The following is a 20,161-nucleotide window of genomic DNA, read 5'->3' as shown; positions in this document are numbered from 1 at the left end:
CCAAACAACTGGACACTTTAATTTGAAGGTACATGTATACGATAAAATACAAAATGATTAACATGATAATTTTAAATAAAATTAGGAAGTCATAAAAATTGCATGCCTTCATGTACGTAATGGTTAAAACTTACCATATAAAAATGTGAAATATCTCCAATCATCAGATTCTACATAACTATTTGACAATGCGGAGTTAACATTAATATATTTTTGTAATGTTTTACAGGATTTAGCATGCGAACTATACAGTAATCCCACACAAGCCCAATTGATTGCACACTTTACTGTACACATCACAAGACTTACTTCATGTAATTCAGATATTTCCTATGAAATAGTGCAAATAACAGCAATGAAGTGCCCGAATGTTGGAGTGAATTGCACTGCAAAAACCGAAAGAGGAAAGTTGAAAGAATGGAGGAATGATACATGTAGTATGGACATAATTATAATTTGTTTTTGTGGAAATAAAGTAGTTGAAACTCCCAAACAATAACCATTGTAGTATATGCTATATCATATATCGTGCATGCACAGCGTAAATAATTTTCGATCAGTTGACATTTAAAAACTTTTTATATGAATGTACGATTGATGTATTAATAATTTCCCTTTGAATATAAAAGATGTATGGGCTTTCTGAAAAAAAGATATGAAAGGATAGTTTATACTTATCGTATGAAATTAATTTCACAGATAATTTTAGAGTCATCAAATAAAGTACCCGTTCCAAAGAGCTGTTAAAAGAGAATAAAATTTATTTCATAAACAACAAATGGAAATATTGCTATCAACTGTTACACTGTAAACGTGCGGTAATCACATTATTCTTACTCTTTTCTCGCTGCTTTATGTCCACTTATTCATTTGAAAGACAGTTTGTTTTTTATCATTTAATCATCATCATTGTTTCACGGACGAGTGTTACACTGGACACCACTGGGTCCCAGGGTTTACTCTGAATGTCATCTGAATTAAGAAACGTCAGTCCACATTCGTTAAACCACCAACCTCCCGACTGAAGTGAACGTGGTCCACCTGACCACGCATCGTTATCTTCATCAAATGTGGAGAATTTCATACCATTGATCTTCCAGTAATACCACGAGTGCCTCATACTGTCCCCTGTATAATAAGAATCAAGATATTTAGGCATGACTAAGATTATTATTATTAAAATTCGTGTATTTTGTTTCAAAAATTAGCTTCAATTTACTATGTATAAGATTAAAATCAAATATTACATCTAATCCTTACAACGACTTAAAAAAAATAAATGGGTTTGTTTTATATTCTATTTTTACGTTTAAATATTTAATGGTTTATTCTTCCTTTTTCAAATTTCTGCAATAATTTTGTCAATCATTCTATCATAACTGTACGTTTTTACGCACTTTATCATTCATACAGTTATAAATTTCTTAATCCCGTTTTTAGGAAGTTTCTTGAATGCCGATCCCTAGAATCACGCGACTGCCTCTGAGCAATTATTTCCCTTACATGCAGAATTCATCGGCGATCCTCAACTGACTCCGCTACACTCAATACAAAGCTCGGATATGATTGGTGGAGGAATATGCATCAAATCGAAGCATTTCTCCACCGGAACTGCCTTTTAACCCATTTCATATCTCGCACTGTATCAAGTTCACAAAAAGAGATTCCTATCTTGTCTAATTCTTCCATGTATATTGGTTTGGTTACAGCATTCTATACTCTTTGAAAGCATAAACAGTGTTGGTCGTGCCACAAAGTAACTCAGATTTCAAAGAAATAATATTTTGGAGGAATTTCGGATTTTTTCGCTATTTCCCGATCATGACAAGGAGCACACTGCGGGTGTGATCGGTGGGCAAAGGATGCTCTAATATAATTATCAGTCAATCTCAGCATCGAATGCACATCAACAGTATTTATCAGTATTTATCAGACTCAACAGTAAAGACGACAGTAATTATCAGTATTTATCAGACTCAACAGTGAGAATGACAGTAAATATCAATATTTATCAGCAAGAACAGCACAGTATCAGTAATTATCAAACATTATCAGTAAAATTTGGGATTCTCAGCACTTTTTTCGTCCAGTAGTGTCAAAAAGACTGAATATTAATTTGATGAAAAAATACCCTTCATTTAATATTTTATGTCAACTGGGAGAAACATATCTCTTGTGTGTATACATTATGTATTATTTATCCATAATACAGGCTCACTTTACAAAAGGAGTTCCAAACCATTAAGCAATATCAGCAACAAACAACTGCTTTCTGAAAATCACAAATTTAACGGGCATGTTCAGATTGATGTTTCTACAGTTATTAGTCTTATTCGGTTTGTTAATATCTCTTTCGGTTTTTGGAGTACAATTCATTCCAAAATTTGAACACTTTGTTTCACTCTTTGACCCTATTTCAGACAAAATGTTTGAATTCAATGGAGTAAGTTTCTTGATGTGCACAACGGAATGTGCTATGAGTTGGGATTGTGTTGCACTATTGTTTAGTCCGCGTGAACAATCCTGTAAATTATTGCAAAAGTATATCAATAAAACCTTCACGAACAGTTCTAATAAATCTGGAGATTTGAGATATTACACATTTCCATATGGTACGTATAAAAAATATTTGTTGTGTTAACTTTGATTTTTTTTATCATTATAGTTATGTCAATCACAATGTTTCGTTTTTTTTAAAGCGTCCACTTGTTTGGAGTTACATACTCTTGTCCCAGCTGTATCAGGCGTGTACAGAATTTACCCATGGAGAGACAGACGGAGACCTGTAAACGTGTACTGTGATATGAAGACAGAGGGTGGGGGATGGACGGTTTGTTCATGATTTCACTTTTGATTCTATCACCTTACTTAGAGTGTACCTTAGAATCTGCATATTTCTGAATTCTGGTTAAATTAACAGTAATACGAGTGGTTCTTGAATGGGATTGTTAGGTCTGTAGTTATCAGTTACGTACTTGAATTTTAATATTTGAATAAACAATCATTTAAATTATTTCTGGGAATAATTGCCGCTTTGTTACATTCAATCTTGAGATATCCCTCTGTTAGTTAGATACTGATATGATGCAATTGTTAAAAATAAATAAATAAAAATAAAATAAAAAAGAATAATAAAACAAAAATAATTAATAGATAAAAACCAACCATCACAGCCCCCACCCCCTTAAAAAAATATCTGTTATGTTTTCTATATTTTGCATTCTTTCCCCTACAAAGGCTATACAAAGACGTGTTTACGGTCCTGTGCGATTCAACAGAACATGGAATGAGTACAAGAAAGGATTTGGATCAGCAGAAACGGAGTATTGGCTAGGTTGGTTGTGTGTAATTTATTATTAATATCACTATACCTTTGATTTTCGACTGTTCTAATCATCAAACTTTAAGAAATTGGTTATTAACAAGTTTTTATGTAATGATTCTTTCATAGACATAAACTGTCTAATGGTTGCAGAGATGATTTTCGAAAACGAATTTTAAGAACGAATAAATATATGTGTTTTTAGAATTTATGGCTTATGCTACTGACTAGACTTGTAGAAAATTATTATTTGAATAATTCATTTCCGAGTAATATGAAAGTGTTGGGGTGTTAGAGTACAACCACAACAGTAGTAAAAGTGCAGATCAATAAAGCAATTTGCATATTTAAGTTAATCATCAATAATTAATTCGGTGTAAAACCTATTTGACACAATTTTGTCAATAATTAATAAACAAGACATTTCGTTTTTTTTTTTTTCAAATTAGAAATAAAACCATAAAAGTTTTAGAAAAACACTCTTACTACATGACAATTGGAACGACTTCAGCTTTTTCATCCTAAATTCCCTTTACTTACGTTAAAACTATCTGATATTAGGGTAACAAATGAAGAGAAACGATTAAAGCGGCTGTTTTCATTTCATTGTTTACTACAATTAATTGACCATTTTTTCAAAATATTTTAACTTATTACGTAATAAATGTTATAACAAAATGCATTTATATCAACAACTTCATATTAGTTAAAATTAAAGAATATCGCGCATGTATTATACAGCATTATTTAGACTAACCATTATTGTACAATCATTGTTTTTTGTTTTTTGTTTTTTTTTTTTTTTTTGGGGGGGGGGGGGGGGTCAATACATTTGTTTAGCCACCTGAGGTGTACAAGATTCACCGAACTAGAAGGTGTATACTAACTTTCACATAACTTTCACAGAAGCTTTACTACTTACTGCCATTGTGCAACACCTATTTCTCTTTTATCGGACACATATTTCAGGTTTCCAATAGCAAAACATGGACACTGCCATTAAACCCTTAAGGGAGTGGAAGGGGGTCGGGAGTATCATTTTGTGGGCTCACTGCTCTCAGTGCCTCTAGTTTTGTTTCGTATTATAGATAAAGGCAATGTAGTTTCAAACTTGATCTTCTAATTCCCTTTATAATTGAAGTACTACAATACTTGAAAGACCTTTATGCGACTATTATTATGCCTTATGACGCTCACTGTACACCTATTCTACAACAAATTTTGAGGAAAGGAAAGCTAAAATTGTAGGCTTGATATTTTAGGTATATTTGTCTTTGAATAGCACAAAGACTTCCATGATTTGATATCAATTTCAAAATTCCTGGTAATGTATATTGATATTTTTTGTCAATAAAGATCATAAGCTACTATGTAATAAAATATGAATATCTTGAAAAAAATTATAAACGGAAAAAGCATGTTGTAAGGTACGTTGTGTATGACACTGTGGTTTTAATGTTAGAGAAATAAAAAAAAAAAAACCGGTGACAAGTCCTCATTCTTATATAAGGGGAAAATTTTATGGTCTTTGAATACAACTACCTTAAAAATGAAAAGTAAAATTCAAATTTAATGATTGTAGGAAATGACCTCATTCACAAATTGACCGTCGAAAGTACAACTTCTTTGTATGTTTCCATAATATTGACCAATAGAACAACACTATATGAACGATATGGCCAGTTCTACATTACAGACGAGGCTGATGGCTACAGACTCCATCTGGCAGGACACACAACAGGAAGTCTTGGTAATGTCACTAATTTCTTAATTAAATAATATGTTCAAACTTTTGTTGTATTAGAGATTTTAAGCAATATGTTATATAAACTTATTTTGTTAAATAAGCATTGGATCCTCATTAATCGAGTAACACATGTAATCTGGACGCTTCAGTTCGCGAATAAAATGTTGGGGAGCAATTCATAATTTTGGGGAGCAATTCATATACCCGTGTATGGGTAACGATCCTCTAATAAAACTACTCAGTACATGTTTATATCTCACTTCTAATCTCAATGACCGTGTAGTGTAAGGCAGCGCAGCGAGAATTTCATCGGCATAGAAAGCAAGTTTTTTGACTCACCTAGATAGACGAGAGGTCTAGCGCGATGTTCCTTTACTGCTAGGAGACAGGTTCCGTAGCTCGAAAATTCAATTCCGGGTTGGGGCGGAAGTGGGTCTCCTTATAAAAGTGAATTTCTTTGTGCTTTCTATATTTAGAGAAGTTATGTTAGTTAAAGAGTTAGTACAAATATCATATCTGCTTGAACTTTCAGTAAGGCTCGACAATCTCGGCGATACATAATTAGCGTCTTTCAAATGGTGACCTAGATTCTCATTGGTTAAGAAATTAATAACATTATATAGCAACTTTATATTGTTGTTAACAAACAATGAGATGACATAAGCCACACCTCTTTACTGTAAGAAACGATGTAATATGTTCCTTGCGTCACTCGTATTCCCTGTGTATTTCCCCCGTGAATGAAAAGCTGTGTAAATTTCAGCATTGATGAGCTAATTTGGCAACCAATGAGAATCTAGGTCACTAACTGAGAGACGCTAATTATGTACAGCCGAGAATATCACGCCTTACTGAAAGTTCAAGCAGAAATGATATTTGTACTATTGTAAAATGTGCTTTATGAAATATATTGGATATTAAAGATGGCAAAGTGGAAAGTGGTTAACCGGTTTCTCAGCCGAAAGAATGTTAATCAGCTGTAAATTCATTTCTTTAAAATGTAAAAAGAAATTTTTGAATGATTGCATATTCAATCTGCATCTTTTTTTGTTCAGAAATAAATGAGAGGGGGTTGTTGTTCTGTTTGTGAAGTGTTATTTTGCTGTTTAAATACCACACCGTTACCCTGCAACCGTCTTTTCTGTAATTCTTTAATGATTTTAATTGAATGGTCGTTGAATACCTTGATCTCATTATGATGTGTACCTTACTTCTTTTATCCTTTGAATATACTTATCAATATAAATTATTAAACAAATGTTGCACGTAAAGGGATAGTTCAGACTAAGTTCTGATGCAGTCCTAAAGGTGTCAGCAGGTCTGAAAATTGCTCAATGTATCTGATATTACGATAATTATTTTGTTCAATTATTTAAATCTCACTTCACCAGAGTTCACAAGACAGACTGGACGTATTTCTTAATAGTCTGGAATTAATTCAACTCAACTGGTTTTCAACTTCAATTTAGATATGTAAATTGTAGATATATAGGGTTTAGTAGCTCAATTGTAGTGCTACAAAGTACTTTTAAATCTTTTAGATATTTCATTCTTGTCCAGGCATAGTATATATGCTTTCTTTTGAAAACGAAATGTACTTAAATCGGGTTGCTTATCTCAAAATGATTATGGGAAGTAAGTAATGATAAGAGATTCATAAATGACAGAAAGCATTATATATATAAACAAAGGTAACAAGCAACACAGTGTTGCATGGATATATATGGAAATTAAAAAAAAAAAATGCTTGCGTAGCTTTACTTCCGTGTCAATATGATAGTCTTATCATTTGAAAATTAAGACAGCTAAATTATTTAGCCAGTATTTCCATATTTTTTAAAGATTTATAACTGTTGAAAAGGATATTACGCACGCACAAAAGTACGTGCATTAAAGGGGCCTGGACACAGTTGCATTGTTTACAACTATAGATGTCTATTTTTTTATCAAAAATAACTTCGGCATAATAATTGAACTTACATGAATATTCTAAGAATGACAATGACATTCTTCCAAACTTCACATCAAACACCTTTGTCTGTAAACAATCACGAGCTCTGTTATTGTTAGTGTTCACGTTTTACCGTGTGTGTTCAGTTTTTATATTTTTTTTTAATAAATGCACATCAGAATTTCTTCTTCTTTTTTTTTTTATTAAGCATTGAATAATTATTTTTTGAAAGATATAGTCTCATAAATGCAACGGTGTGTGCAAACAAATTGATTAACGCGCGTTAGCGCGTTATGAAAATTTGTTTCCACACAATGTTACAATTATAAGACTATATCTTTCAAAAAATAATGATTCAATGCTTATATTTACATTTTTGAACTCATTACCTTGGCTGCAAAGGTGATTTGAATTTGAAAATCCCTTTATTGTCCTTCGGATAAGTTACAATTAATGGAAGAGCCGTTGCAATAGCTTCTGTTCAAAGTGAGCGTGAGTTTTTGATTTCGCTTATAACGTTACACTTCCACGGCGTTCAAGGTTTGTGACGTCAAGAAAGACGCAGCACTGTTAAGGCGTACTTCAAAGAAATCAACAGAATATAAACGTGCATAAATACATACCTTTTTAAACTGAATTTATTTTTGTAAAGGTACTATATTATCTTATGACTTTAACATTCTTTGAAATAACATTGTATACCCCGCTCTGTACTGAATTTGGTTTGGTCACGTTATTTGATAGTCACGTGCTAAATGCATGTAATGTGTACTGTATGTAGGTCACAAACAAATTTCAATATCGCAAGGGCATACCCTAGTTAAAATTAAAAATTAAAGTAATAGATTGTTTCTACATAACTTGTAGTTTATGAAAAGTGCTGCTGCTTTAAATAGAATTCACATTTTATTAGTTAAAATTTCAAGTTATCTGGCTAATGTTGAAATATGTGTGACCTTTACCAAGTATTTTATGTATTTATTAAATCATGCTATCGATTTCAGGAAAGCAGCAGCACTTTTCAAGTTAAGGAATACGTCCGTTATGTGTATTCAAAAAATGGTCAAGATCTATTAAGTGTATGCCCTTGCGATAAGGCGATTTAATGAGGCACCTCTGAGTGAAACATGCACACCCTGTAGACAAAAACACGGTAGAATTAATTCAATACATTTTCTCGATATTTTTTAAAAAATGGCACTAAACAAACGTTTCAGATTTGTATTAATGGTCTACCTAAGATTTGCAAATAATATTCTGTTTAATAATAAAATGCATTTTTCACTGTGAAAAAATTACTTGATCCACCTCTGACTGCACATAAAATGCGTCAAACTTTACCATGATGACGTCATGTCAACAAGTGCATTGCGATCAGTGACTTGTTTATATCTTGCTGTGTGGGATTTAACTAGCGACAAAAATGAATGCAGTGATAAGTTTTGTTGTAGTTCATTACTCTTATGCAGTTTAGATTCGCAAATTATTTCATTTTCTGTTATTGTGAGGAATTGCTATATTTGTGTGATGTCACAGTAAACTTTTCCCGTATAAATTAGGCTCCGCCCCCTTTATGCAGCCTTAACAGAGCTGCGGAACGCATACTTTTAACCTTTTGACCCTCTGTCCATGTTATGGTGTTTTGAATTGCGTAGCTTTCCTCACACTTTACAGGCAAAATACACGTTGAATGTAAATACGCAGTACAGCTAAGGTGCCCAATTAAATATAGGCGTTTTTTTTTTTGTGATAAAAGATACTTTCTTATTCAGGATGGCGATTCTTTTTAGTACTTTACTAATATCGGACAAATGGAATTATGGCTATTACCAACATATTGAGGATGATTAGATTTTCTCTTTAGATTTCTCATGAGATGTGGCAGTCACGTTAGTTTAGCACATATCCTTAATTAATGAGGTCACTTATAAATTTCAGTACTGCAAAGTCATAACCAAGTTAAACTGCAAATTGTAGTTTATAAATATACTCAACACCCATTGTAGTTTGTGAAAAGTGCTGCGATCCTATACAGATTATGCTATTTCATTGTTAAAATTATATTTGTATGGCTGCATGCTGAATTTTTTTGCTGGTCAACTGCACTGAATATAGGAATAATAAATTCACTTTGAAGATTTCACCAGCTAGGATCGCAGCACTTTTCAAATATCTTAGTATCTCTAGAGTTTATATGTGAAAGCTTAATATTATCCATTGAGTGCATGCCTTTGCACTAGAACGATTTATTAAGACCCTTGCATTACCCCCCGCTGCACTTGCATACAAATGTAGGGCAATATCAGTTAACTAGGAAATGCACAGAAAATATATGAATAAAATCATAAAAACACATTGTATCCAAGTTATTGGCCTCCTAAATATCTGCAAATAATATTTTATTAAACTATAAAATACCTTTCTCGTTGTGAAAATATTAAGTGGTCCGCCTCTCGCTGCATACAAACTGCGTCAAGTTTTACGAAATGACGTCATATCGACAAGTGCATCGCGATCAGTGACATCTTTATATCTTGCTATGTGGAATTTATCTAACTAAAAAAGGCTTATTATAGTAAGATTTAATGTAGTTTAATTATATATTGTTCAGTTAAAAATCGCAAATCATTTCATTTTGTTGCAGTTTAATTTTTTTTTAGATTTGTGTAATGTGATAGTTAACATTTATAAATATAAATTAAGCCCCGTCTCCTTTTTGTAGCCTTAACTGTGCTGCGTATAGTAATATGAATAAACTTTACTTTGTGAAAGTGCAAAGATATGTGTCAAACAAATTACGTCCCGAAAATCGTAGTTTTAATAATTTCCAGATGAAAGTATTTCCTTAACGAGCTTATAATATATTTTGCGTGAAATGCTCAAACAGCATATAAGTCATGATATATGATGTTAGAATAAAATTTTATTTCAAACTGCGAGGGTCATTCAAAAAATTCGTAGACTTTTGTCATAACTTTTTTATTTAACATCATATTATAATCAAATTTGGTACAATTATTTTAACAATACTTTCAAATAATTTGAGTCAAAAAATTGAAATATATATTTTTCAAAATTATCAAAGATTTAAGACAGCAAAAATGGAAATTGAATTATTTACTAATTATACACTTTAAATGTCCAAATTTAGTATTGTTCTATTAATTCCGATGCTAAAATGAAGTGTACTACATTACTTCGCTTAAAAGATATCAATTTCTAAAGACGAACTTCCTGGAAAAAAAAAACCGATGACGTCGAAGGACGTCACGGAGCAGCGAGTAGGGATGAAATTTTGCTCTGCATTTGAGAAACCTTTAAAACAAACTATGCAAATGCTGGTGGAACAAGAAATATACCAAAAATAAGCCGTACATTTGTACACCACATGGAAAAGGCAGTTTTGAGTGGTTGAGACTTTGAATCGGAAGAATCGGAAGATGGACTGTCTGAAGAAACAGATTATAATTAAAAAATCTCAAAAGAATTAGTAACGTCATGCAATGTGATGTGCGCGTCACTGTTGTGGACCTTGTGAAAGCAGAGTTACGTGCTAAAGAATTTGAAAACACTGACAACCTAACTTAAGCTACTCCATTATTTGTTAGCAAACTAGGTGTCAATGGATACGTTTTTATGAATGGATAAGACACTAAAAACCGTGTGTGGAATGAAAAAGGCAGAGAAATTTAGAAAAAAAACTCTTTCTCTTTTAAAATTGAGTAACATGAGTTCCATTTAATCAAATGGAATGAAACTTCACACATCGACAAAATAAATGTTTTTGCATATGAAAAAGTGTTGTTGATCTTAAATGTTGTAAATATGATATGATGATGAGGGACATTAGCTATTTAAAATATTTTAAGACTAGTCTAACGACTCTTGGGCATGAGGTCTCTGGCCTGCCCCACCCTCTACATTCTCTCCCTTAGACAGTACTTAATTTACAACAAGGAAAGCAGATCAATTTTTCAGCTGTAACCCTTATTGATTTTGCCACTATATACTTTACAAGAGAAAACATGCTAGTTAACAGTTGTGTCCCACAGAAATATTCTCTGAAGACTGATTTTGTTCTGCTTGTCAGGAACTGAGGGCACACCCTACATAAAGTTCTTTAATAGAAACTGAACCATAGAAAACCTGTTTAATGTACAGATTTGACATCAAGAATGTTACAACTATACAATTTACAATAGAAAATAAATCTAATTTACATTTGTGCCCTTCAAAAGTAACGCCTGATGACCTTTTTTTGCCTGTCAACATTTTTTGTAAATTTGTGCCCTCCCAACTGAAACTACTTTTTACAGACATATAAGACCCCCAAAATATCTCTTCTTACCTGCAGTGATAATGGTATGAGGAAATCTCTGTTTACAAATTACATTCAAAATTCAAAATTATAATCTGTTATATAAGTGTAATACTTAAAATACATTACTACTTAAAGCTGAACATGACTTGTTAAAGGAAAAGAGTTACCTTTGTAAATCATTTTTTAAAAACTGTCCATCTCAAATAGCTATTTAAAGGACTTATCGCATGTTTCTTAATTATTTGAAATTAAAAGCGTAAGACGTTCCTTAAGACAGTTTATAAATTTTGTGTTTTTGCTGCAGATAAACCGCGGTAATTAACCAATTATTGACTCAAATGAAAACCCCTGAATTAAAAATCTAAGTTAATTAGATAGCAATCACGCGACCCTGTGACGTCAAAGGCGACAATGGCTGATCAGCTCTATTGTTAATCTTACTAAAATATACGCGATTCAACATGAATATTCTGCATGTGGACGACCACATCATTGATTTTATCGATATGAAATTGAATATCCAACCTTATATTTTAGAATTGTCAGCAAGAAAAAATCTGAAAAATCTGTTAACATTGTAAAAATAGCAGCGACGATATCGAAGGAGACGCGGCGAAGACAAGGAAACTCGCCATCACAATACATTTTGATTTATCATGTTATCACATGTATTAACTTAATTGATTTACAAATTTAATATTGTATAATTTTGTTATTCATCGTTTTTAGCATAACATTAATTTACTTATGTTTTGTAAAGGATGGCAGTCTTGAAAAATAATTTTCCGATCACGAAACATTGCCGTAATCGGAGCTGTACAGATTCTGAATGTTTCGAATAAAAATCGAAAATATCTCAAAAGCCTTATACCTTAGAACTAGTTAATGTTTCTATAGTAATTAAAAGGCACGCTAGGAATTTATTTTTTCAGCATTTTTCGTAATTAAGCTGCATATGTCGTTGATAACTCCGTAAATAGTGTGCGTATTCTCATCTCTCTATCACTGAATTGTCGCCTATGACGTCAGAGCAGTATTTCGCCGAAATCCGACTGAAATATGCATATTGCCGTATTTGAATTTCAACTCTCAATATCTCTTAAAATATGTTTTCAATAACGTGTATTGTATTAAGTATTTTAATAAACAAGGTTGTAGATAATATTTTTCATAAAATTACGTTTTTTGAAAAACCGTGCGATAAGTCCTTTAAGCCTTAGCTTTGTTCACAAGTTAATTTTTTTTCTTCACTGACTACACCTGAAAGGATTTTTCCTTTATTATCACTGTGATAAACTTAGGAACGAAAAAAAAATGACATCTGTTTGCTCCTGCAAAAATAAATAAATTATAAAAAAAAATACCAAATACATGTACATTATGTATATTCGATATTAATTGCTCCGGTTAATTTTTCGGACTGAAATAAGCACAAATGCACGTTCAATGAAATAAAACGTAAACATAAAGGACAATGACATAAATGTACATGTACTACTCGCAGCAGCGACAAAGTAAAAGCAATCAGGTGTAACGAATCCGAAGAATTATATACGCCATTGCTTATATGATAGGTAGGCAAATTAATATGTTGTGTTCAGCTTTAAAACCAAGGTTTTTCTACTTGTACAGGAGACAGTATGAGAGACTCGTGGCCTAACTGGAACATCAATGGAATGAAATTTTCGACGGCTGACAGAGACAATGATTTGTGGCCAGAGGGCCCATGTGGACGCCGGTGGGGAGGGTGGTGGTTTAATCACTGTGGAAAAACATTTTTAAATTCCGACCATCTATATACACCTTGGGACCCAAAGGTGTCCAAAAAATCGCATATCCGTGAAACGATGATGATGATTAAATAATTGTATTTCTTAACATGTAAACACCAATATTCACTATATATACAGATCCTGAAACTTGCTACTACCCCACACGCACGCTGCAAGAACGCTACACACTCGCTACACGGTTTGCCCGAAGCGCTGCACGCGCACTGTGTACACGCAACGCATTGTTTCTCAAGTTTCTCAAACCCTTTGAACACGCGATTTTCGCACGCGTTGGCCTCGATTTTGATTTTCTATTCGGACATTATTTAAATTACTACGTATTATTCATAGATTAATTAGAATCGCAATCTTTCAAAATACGTTAAGTTTAAACTCGCTACACCAGTACTATATAAACCGATAGAAGTATTCAATGGTTCAGTTTTGATTCATTAATTAACAATTGTCAGTTCGTATTTAATCTGTCTGTTTACAGTTGAAAAGCCAATCATCGTCTACGTACAAACAATTTTGCTAGCGTCGAAATTACCCGATGCATGAAAATCTATACAATATAATTGCCATTCATAATCTCTTACAGCATTAGGTGTTTTTACAATAATGCTTTTATATGTAAAGAAAAAAAAATCTTTTTGTACTGGAATATAAACTCATTTATTGATATTTATTTAATATTGATGACATTTTGTTTGATTTCCGTTTTAGGATTAATTTTCTTGTTTTTGATTCAGAATAAAGTAATTTTATTCGATTAATTCAGGCTTTGTTTATAATGCAAAATTAATAAGTAAAATGTATCAAACAGGAACTTTTAAAGGCTTTTAAAAGAAGGGGGTAGATTACCGAGTATCGAGATCTTACAAGGCATTTGTTTCAGCAATTACATGTATGCCACTGGAAAAATTAATAATAATAGAAAACAAGTGCCTGTACCAAAGATTATAAGAGTATTCAAGTCTCCGGCGGAATCAGATTAAAATCCATAAAATGCACTTTCTTTCGAATGGTAAATGTAATATTTAAGAGCCATTCTCTGTAATAACTTTAACTTTTATATAGGAGCTGTGGCACACATAGTCTCAGCATTTCTCCAAACTCTCTATGATAAAAGTCTTTGATATCGTACACTCAAATCAGGCAAAAATTGGTTGCTACGTGTCATGGTCACCATAGCAACATGTCCTAAAATTTGAAAAATGGCATTTTTCAACATTTCAGAGTCCCACATTTAACGTTTGCAGCAAAGCAAACAAGTGGCAATGATTGTTTCTGAAAGTTGAAGGCCTGATGTCTTAAATGCATGATAAACATGTTTATTAAATCAACTATTACATACGTTACTATGGGAAAAAAACATACAAAAGTAATAATTTTGTTCATTTAATTTTAAAAAGTCATACACTTAAGAATAAAAACAATTATAAGTTGAAATGCAAGCAAATAAATAGACAAAAGATCCTTCTAACATATACCAAGGACGAAATATGATATTTCTTATAGGTTGGCAATGGTTGCAATGGTTTTAATACCACGAAGGGATTTTAAATTTACTCTCTTAGTGTTTTAATCTTATCCTATCTTTTTATTAAGCATATTTCTATATAACTGATGATCAATTTTTAAAGGCGTTGGTGTGACCCCAATTTTCACATTTCAAAAAATTCAAATTCAACGCTTTAAATAGAGCGTTGCTATGGAAATAAGCCTAAATATTATGCATAAAAATCTAAAAAAAATATTCTGTTTCCTTGGATACGCACCCTTGTATGTAGATTCCGAAAACATTTATGATTGATATATATGAACAATTAACCCGACTCTCAATTTTAACTACCACCCAATCTCTAACTGGATGCAAAAAGCTGACACATATGATTTAATATTGATATAAAATTAACAAAATCGAACATTTTCCCTTCTTGGTAACCATGCATAGCAACAATGTTGTATTTTTCAACAAACTTTATCAATATGTGATATTCAACTTTAGTTCTACCGGGTGAGTACTATTCTAGGTGAGTTAAATGATATGTTTCTTGAGTAAAAGGTAAGTAAATTCCTAAAGCAGCAAAATATATCAATTTAAAAAACTGGTATGTTGTTTACATGGTTACACTGCAAAGTAACAATTAATCCCAATTTTTCTTATGGTGTCGGTGTTGCAAGGTCCTGAGGATGTATACTTGCCAGTCATGAATTTTATTGTTTTTCCTCAAGACAGTAGCATTAACCCAATCTAACCAACAGATTTTGCATGGTTACACTGTGTTACCATGGCAACCCTGAAAGTTATTTTTAGAATAATATTGCCAATACCTTATTACTTAAGTCAAATATTTTATTGTTTTTCTTTGGTTGTTGATTAAGTGTGATCATGTACTTGTAACATCTATCATTAGTGAATATTAAGCGTTTTTCAGCATTTTTCAGCATCTAAAATGTATTCCAAATGTACCCATGGTTACCACATACCACACATACTTAAAGATAAATTCTGAATAGTTTCTTTATAGCATAAGTGGCAACAAGGTGTCATGTTTTGGGGAGAATGGTTTGTTTGTTTTTCTTAGTCTTTATTAAGGCTTAATAAAGATTCAAAGTAGCTGTTACCATGGCAACCAAGACACATAGGAACGAAATTTTATTTGATATATGTTTCTGGTGTCAAGTTGTAATAAGGGGCAAAGTTTCATCAAAATCGGTGACCATGCGTGGCAAAGAAGTTTAAGTGGTTAAAGAGAATCGCATTTAAATACATACATATAGTTTGATTTAACATCAGAATTTTAAATGAGAAGGAAACTTTGGGGGAGGGGGGTTTATTGGGATAAGGATTGAAATTCGTGTATTCTCTGTATATAGGAAATAGCAATATATCCACCACCTTGTTAAACCCTTCATTAAAATCCCGACAAGACGGGAAATTTTATGTAATCAATAGTCACTACACTTAACTATACATACAATGCATTTTTATACCTACTCAGGTATGAAAACTGAAATATCCTGAGTAACTAAAAAATATTCTGCATGATTTAATAAACAATATAAATTAACTATTGATGATTTACTTCTATACTTTTAAATATAATTTTCCTGAATAGACTGTAAAATCAATACACTGTTTACAGAAATTTAGATTTACTAATAAAAAAAACTAAATGCTGTCATAAGATAGTAATACTCGCACTGATGTGTTTGCCTCTAAATGCAGGCACGTAGCATCAGCCCCCCCCCCCCCCCCACTCTTTATTATTGAAAATGTTCATGAAAGGGTGGTTGCCCCCCCTTTTTTTGTTGCAGTATAGTCAAATAAAGGTAATGTAGTAGTGTATATATAAAATTGGGGTACTGAAAGAAGTTGGAACCCACCCCACCCACCCCACCCCACGAAACAGGATTTTTGAGCTTTGACAAAAAAAAATTTTTTTGGCTTCACAAATGTTGCTACATCCCTGAAATGTGCTCTGACTGCTCTCCTTCAAATTCTGGTAACCAGGGAAGAAGCGCACATTTATATCAAGCATATAATGCTCAGGTGAACGTTCAACCCATATGGGCCTCTTATGTCTCCAGTAATTTTTTCCAGGGGTATCCAACCCAGAAATTTCTTGACAAGCGGAAAAAAAAAAACAAAAAAAAAAAAAAAACAAAAACAAAAAAAAAAAACCACTTAAACTCCTCTTCCAAATGTGAAAACCTATTTCTTGGTGGTGGTGGTGGGGGGGGGGGGGGGGAGGGGGGTTTGGCCGTTCACTTTTTAAGCTTCATATGTAAAACTTTTCATACCAACTTAACAGGGGTCCGTGTTTTCTAGGAAAGGGGGGATGTTCCAAGGTCACTTTTAGTTGCTAGCGTATATAGATTTCGTATATAGGTTCCGGACCCCCTCCCCCTCTAGATCCGCGCATGTAAATATTTCATTACCAGTCAGATATTACCTAATAATGTAAACTCTGATAAAGAGAGAATTTTTGAAAGATTTGTGTAAAAAAAAGGGGGGGGGGGTGGTTAATTTTTTACCCATAATTGGAACTTCTTGAATTTATTGTCAAAACAACAAATATTTTAATTTTAGTGCATACCTTTTTTGATGAATTTAAAAAAAGAATAGATGCCAAAATGACAAAATGTGCAAATTTCAATCAGTATTTGGGTAGGACTCGGAGAACCCCTTTCCAAATCTTGACCAAATCAACTTTGTCAAAAATCAACCCCCACCCACGATTCACCCGTTTTCCTGTCATATTTAGAATAGATAACACAAACTTATGAAAAAAAATGTATGTAATTATAATATAAATTTTACAAATGTACACCTTTTTGGAAAATTTCTAGACTCGTGCATGGAATTACGTCACACTGCGAGCACTACTTTTACCGTTATCATTATTGTTTTGCACATGGTGTATGCACATCATTATTACCACTGGGATTATGAATATTTAGTGTGTGTTTTAAATGGATTTATTATTCTATCAAGTTAACTGTACCTATAACAGGCGGTAAGTACATTATGAATATATTATTTTAAACGTTTAGTATAGAACGGGGTTTGTTTATTGTTTAACGTCCTTCTCGAGAATTTTTCGCTCATATGGAGACTCCACCACTTGCAGGTGGAGGGCTGCAAATTCTAACCTATGATCGACACTGGTCTCCACGTCCCGCAGTGGATTCGAACCCGCGACTTAAGGATCAACTCCTTACTCCACGACTCTAGAGCAGAGCCACACGGGCGACTAGAACGGGGTAAAATAATCGGAAATAAAAATGGTTAGGTGCCTATAGGCGGAAAAGGGTCAAAGATCATTGGAATGCCACAATTATACAAATTATACAATGAGGCAAATTCCTGGGGTCATTCCACTCGATCTTTGGAACCGGAAACAATAAAATAACTTTCATTAGAGCAAAAACCCCTAAGTCATCTTTGTATTATAACACACTAAATAGGATATATGGGGTCATGACCCCCCAGAGGTCATTCCCAACCCCTAAAACCTCAAATGATCATATACACTGTGTCTTGAAAATGGTTGAAAACTCTTCCCTTAACCATATATAATATTGTCCCTCCAGTCATTATGCATTAAATGGTATAAAGGTTCTGACCCTTGAAGTCATCCTCACCCTGAAACTGGAAATGATCACAATATGACCTGCGTCAAAAGTGTGTTAGTGATAATCTGCTTGACATTTTATTCAGGACCCCCTAGGGTCAGCCCACCCTCTTAGAATTAGAAAATGAAAATCATTCAGAGACCCGCCATTATGCTTTTTGTACATGTACATTTTTGTATTATTCACAATTTATTTTATACCAAAACAAGTTATAAATAATTTGTATAAATAAACGAGCCTGGGGCTGGGAAGCTGGAAAAGGGGAAGGGATTATGTCTGCAGGGTCTTAAATGTTGAAAACTCCTAAAATTTGTGAATATTAACCTGGCCGTTTCCCACTTGTCATCATTATTTACTGATCTTCTCACAACATACATGGGTCTTTATTAAATCAATAGATCATGGACTTTTTTGGTCATATGTCTAGCTCTCCCTTGAATCAGGAATGGTGATATGAATATATATTTTAAGAATGATTAAGAATTAAAACAGGTCTTGCACAATCTCTTAAAATTGATTAAGCTCTGTAGTTGAATTAGCTACATATATACTGGCATAGCTTGGTCTTGCTATTCAAAACACTTTGATTTAGCTATTTAATCATACTTTTTTTAATGTACATTTTTATCAATATAGATAAAAGTTGCACTATGTTGACATGGGTATAAATTTTAAATTTTCAGCTTTAAGTTTTCTGAAAACAATGCATGAAGGAAAATTGCTTTTCAAAAATTGTTTCCTGAGAAATTGCTATCAAGAGATATATATTTTGCATGGGGCTATGTACCTGGAGTAATCTCTCTCTCTCTCTCTCTCTCTCTCTCTAACATCTACTTGAGTCAAAATTAAAGTGGAATTATAAGACAATTTTTTTTAATTGATGACTTTTTAGGATTTTACACTAATTCATACTGCAGCAAGAATGATATCCCTCCCAGAAAAAAAAACGTTTACTCGCTATCTTGTCTTTGATCTATATCTATAATTACAAAAGGACACAGCCAGAAGTCTTTAATATGGTTTATTACAAATTTCACTTGGAACTCCTATTAATTTACTCAAGATCAGTATTTTCAGTAGGCAGAAATGAACTTGATCAATTATGCTTGAAAAGTACTCACTGTGAACTTCAGAACAATCACCTGACTTGTTGAAGACAGGTAAACATACCGTTCAGGGTATAATTATCTTACATAGGCCATCAAAATTGAACAGTCAGGATTAAATCACCATTATCTTTGTTAAAATAAGAAGAAACACACTAGAGGGGTGATGAATATTTAGAAACACAGAGAGTTTTATTTCTCATGCAAAATATTCTTTCTTGTGTAAAACAATTGTTCAAATGAAGGGCCAAACTTGCTTTTAAGGGGAGATAAGATTGAGTTCTTCTTCTGAAGAACCACTGGGCCAGAAAAGTTTAAAATTATGTGAAACTTACTTCATTACTTAGTGTAGATTCAACTTTGTCCAAATCATGACCTTCAGGGGTAGGGTGCAGCCACAAAAGGGGATCAAACAAACATGGGAATGTACAGTAAAACACGCTTATAACAAAGTGCCTGGGACAGACGATTTTGCTTTGTTATAAGTGTAATTGCTTATATCCATTAAGTTAACAATATATTTTAAAGTCACTGGGAATGAAAATCGCTTTGCTGTAAGTGTCAATTCATATAAGCATGCTTTACTGTACACTAGACAAAATTGCTAACGCACCACTTTTTATTCTTATTTGTGAATTGATCATTTGCCTGATCGGTACTAGTATATAAAATATGTCATTTTTCCAAAACAGTTGGATTGACAAATATCTTGGTGTCATGACAAGACCCTTAAAGGACTTTCTTGCCCGAAATCCAATTTCCCGACATGCACTGCACACCGTTTTTGCCAAGATATG

At 32.9% G+C, this 20,161-nt stretch overlaps 1 protein-coding gene across 1 annotated transcript in view; it reads left to right on the top strand.

Moving 5' to 3' along the window:
- LOC133195259 (microfibril-associated glycoprotein 4-like) overlaps nt 1-13,807 on the top strand; it is a 37,256-nt gene extending 23,449 nt beyond the window's left edge. Inside the window, exons 4-7 of the mRNA XM_061331112.1 lie at nt 2,700-2,830; nt 3,238-3,334; nt 4,905-5,072; nt 12,974-13,807. Coding sequence (XP_061187096.1) covers nt 2,700-2,830; nt 3,238-3,334; nt 4,905-5,072; nt 12,974-13,206 — 629 coding nt within the window. The 3' untranslated portion in view covers nt 13,207-13,807. The remainder of the gene's footprint in view (nt 1-2,699; nt 2,831-3,237; nt 3,335-4,904; nt 5,073-12,973) is intronic.
- The last annotated feature ends 6,354 nt before the right edge of the window (nt 13,808-20,161 follow it).

The sequence above is a fragment of the Saccostrea echinata genome, unplaced genomic scaffold (assembly GCF_033153115.1).
Source record: "Saccostrea echinata isolate AGI-Se365-2 ecotype Australia unplaced genomic scaffold, CSIRO_AGI_Sech_v1 ptg000029l, whole genome shotgun sequence".
Classification (NCBI taxonomy): Eukaryota; Metazoa; Mollusca; class Bivalvia; order Ostreida; family Ostreidae; genus Saccostrea; species Saccostrea echinata.
The sequence above is the reverse complement of the archived record's forward strand: the minus strand, read 5'-3'. Positions and strand labels throughout refer to the sequence as shown.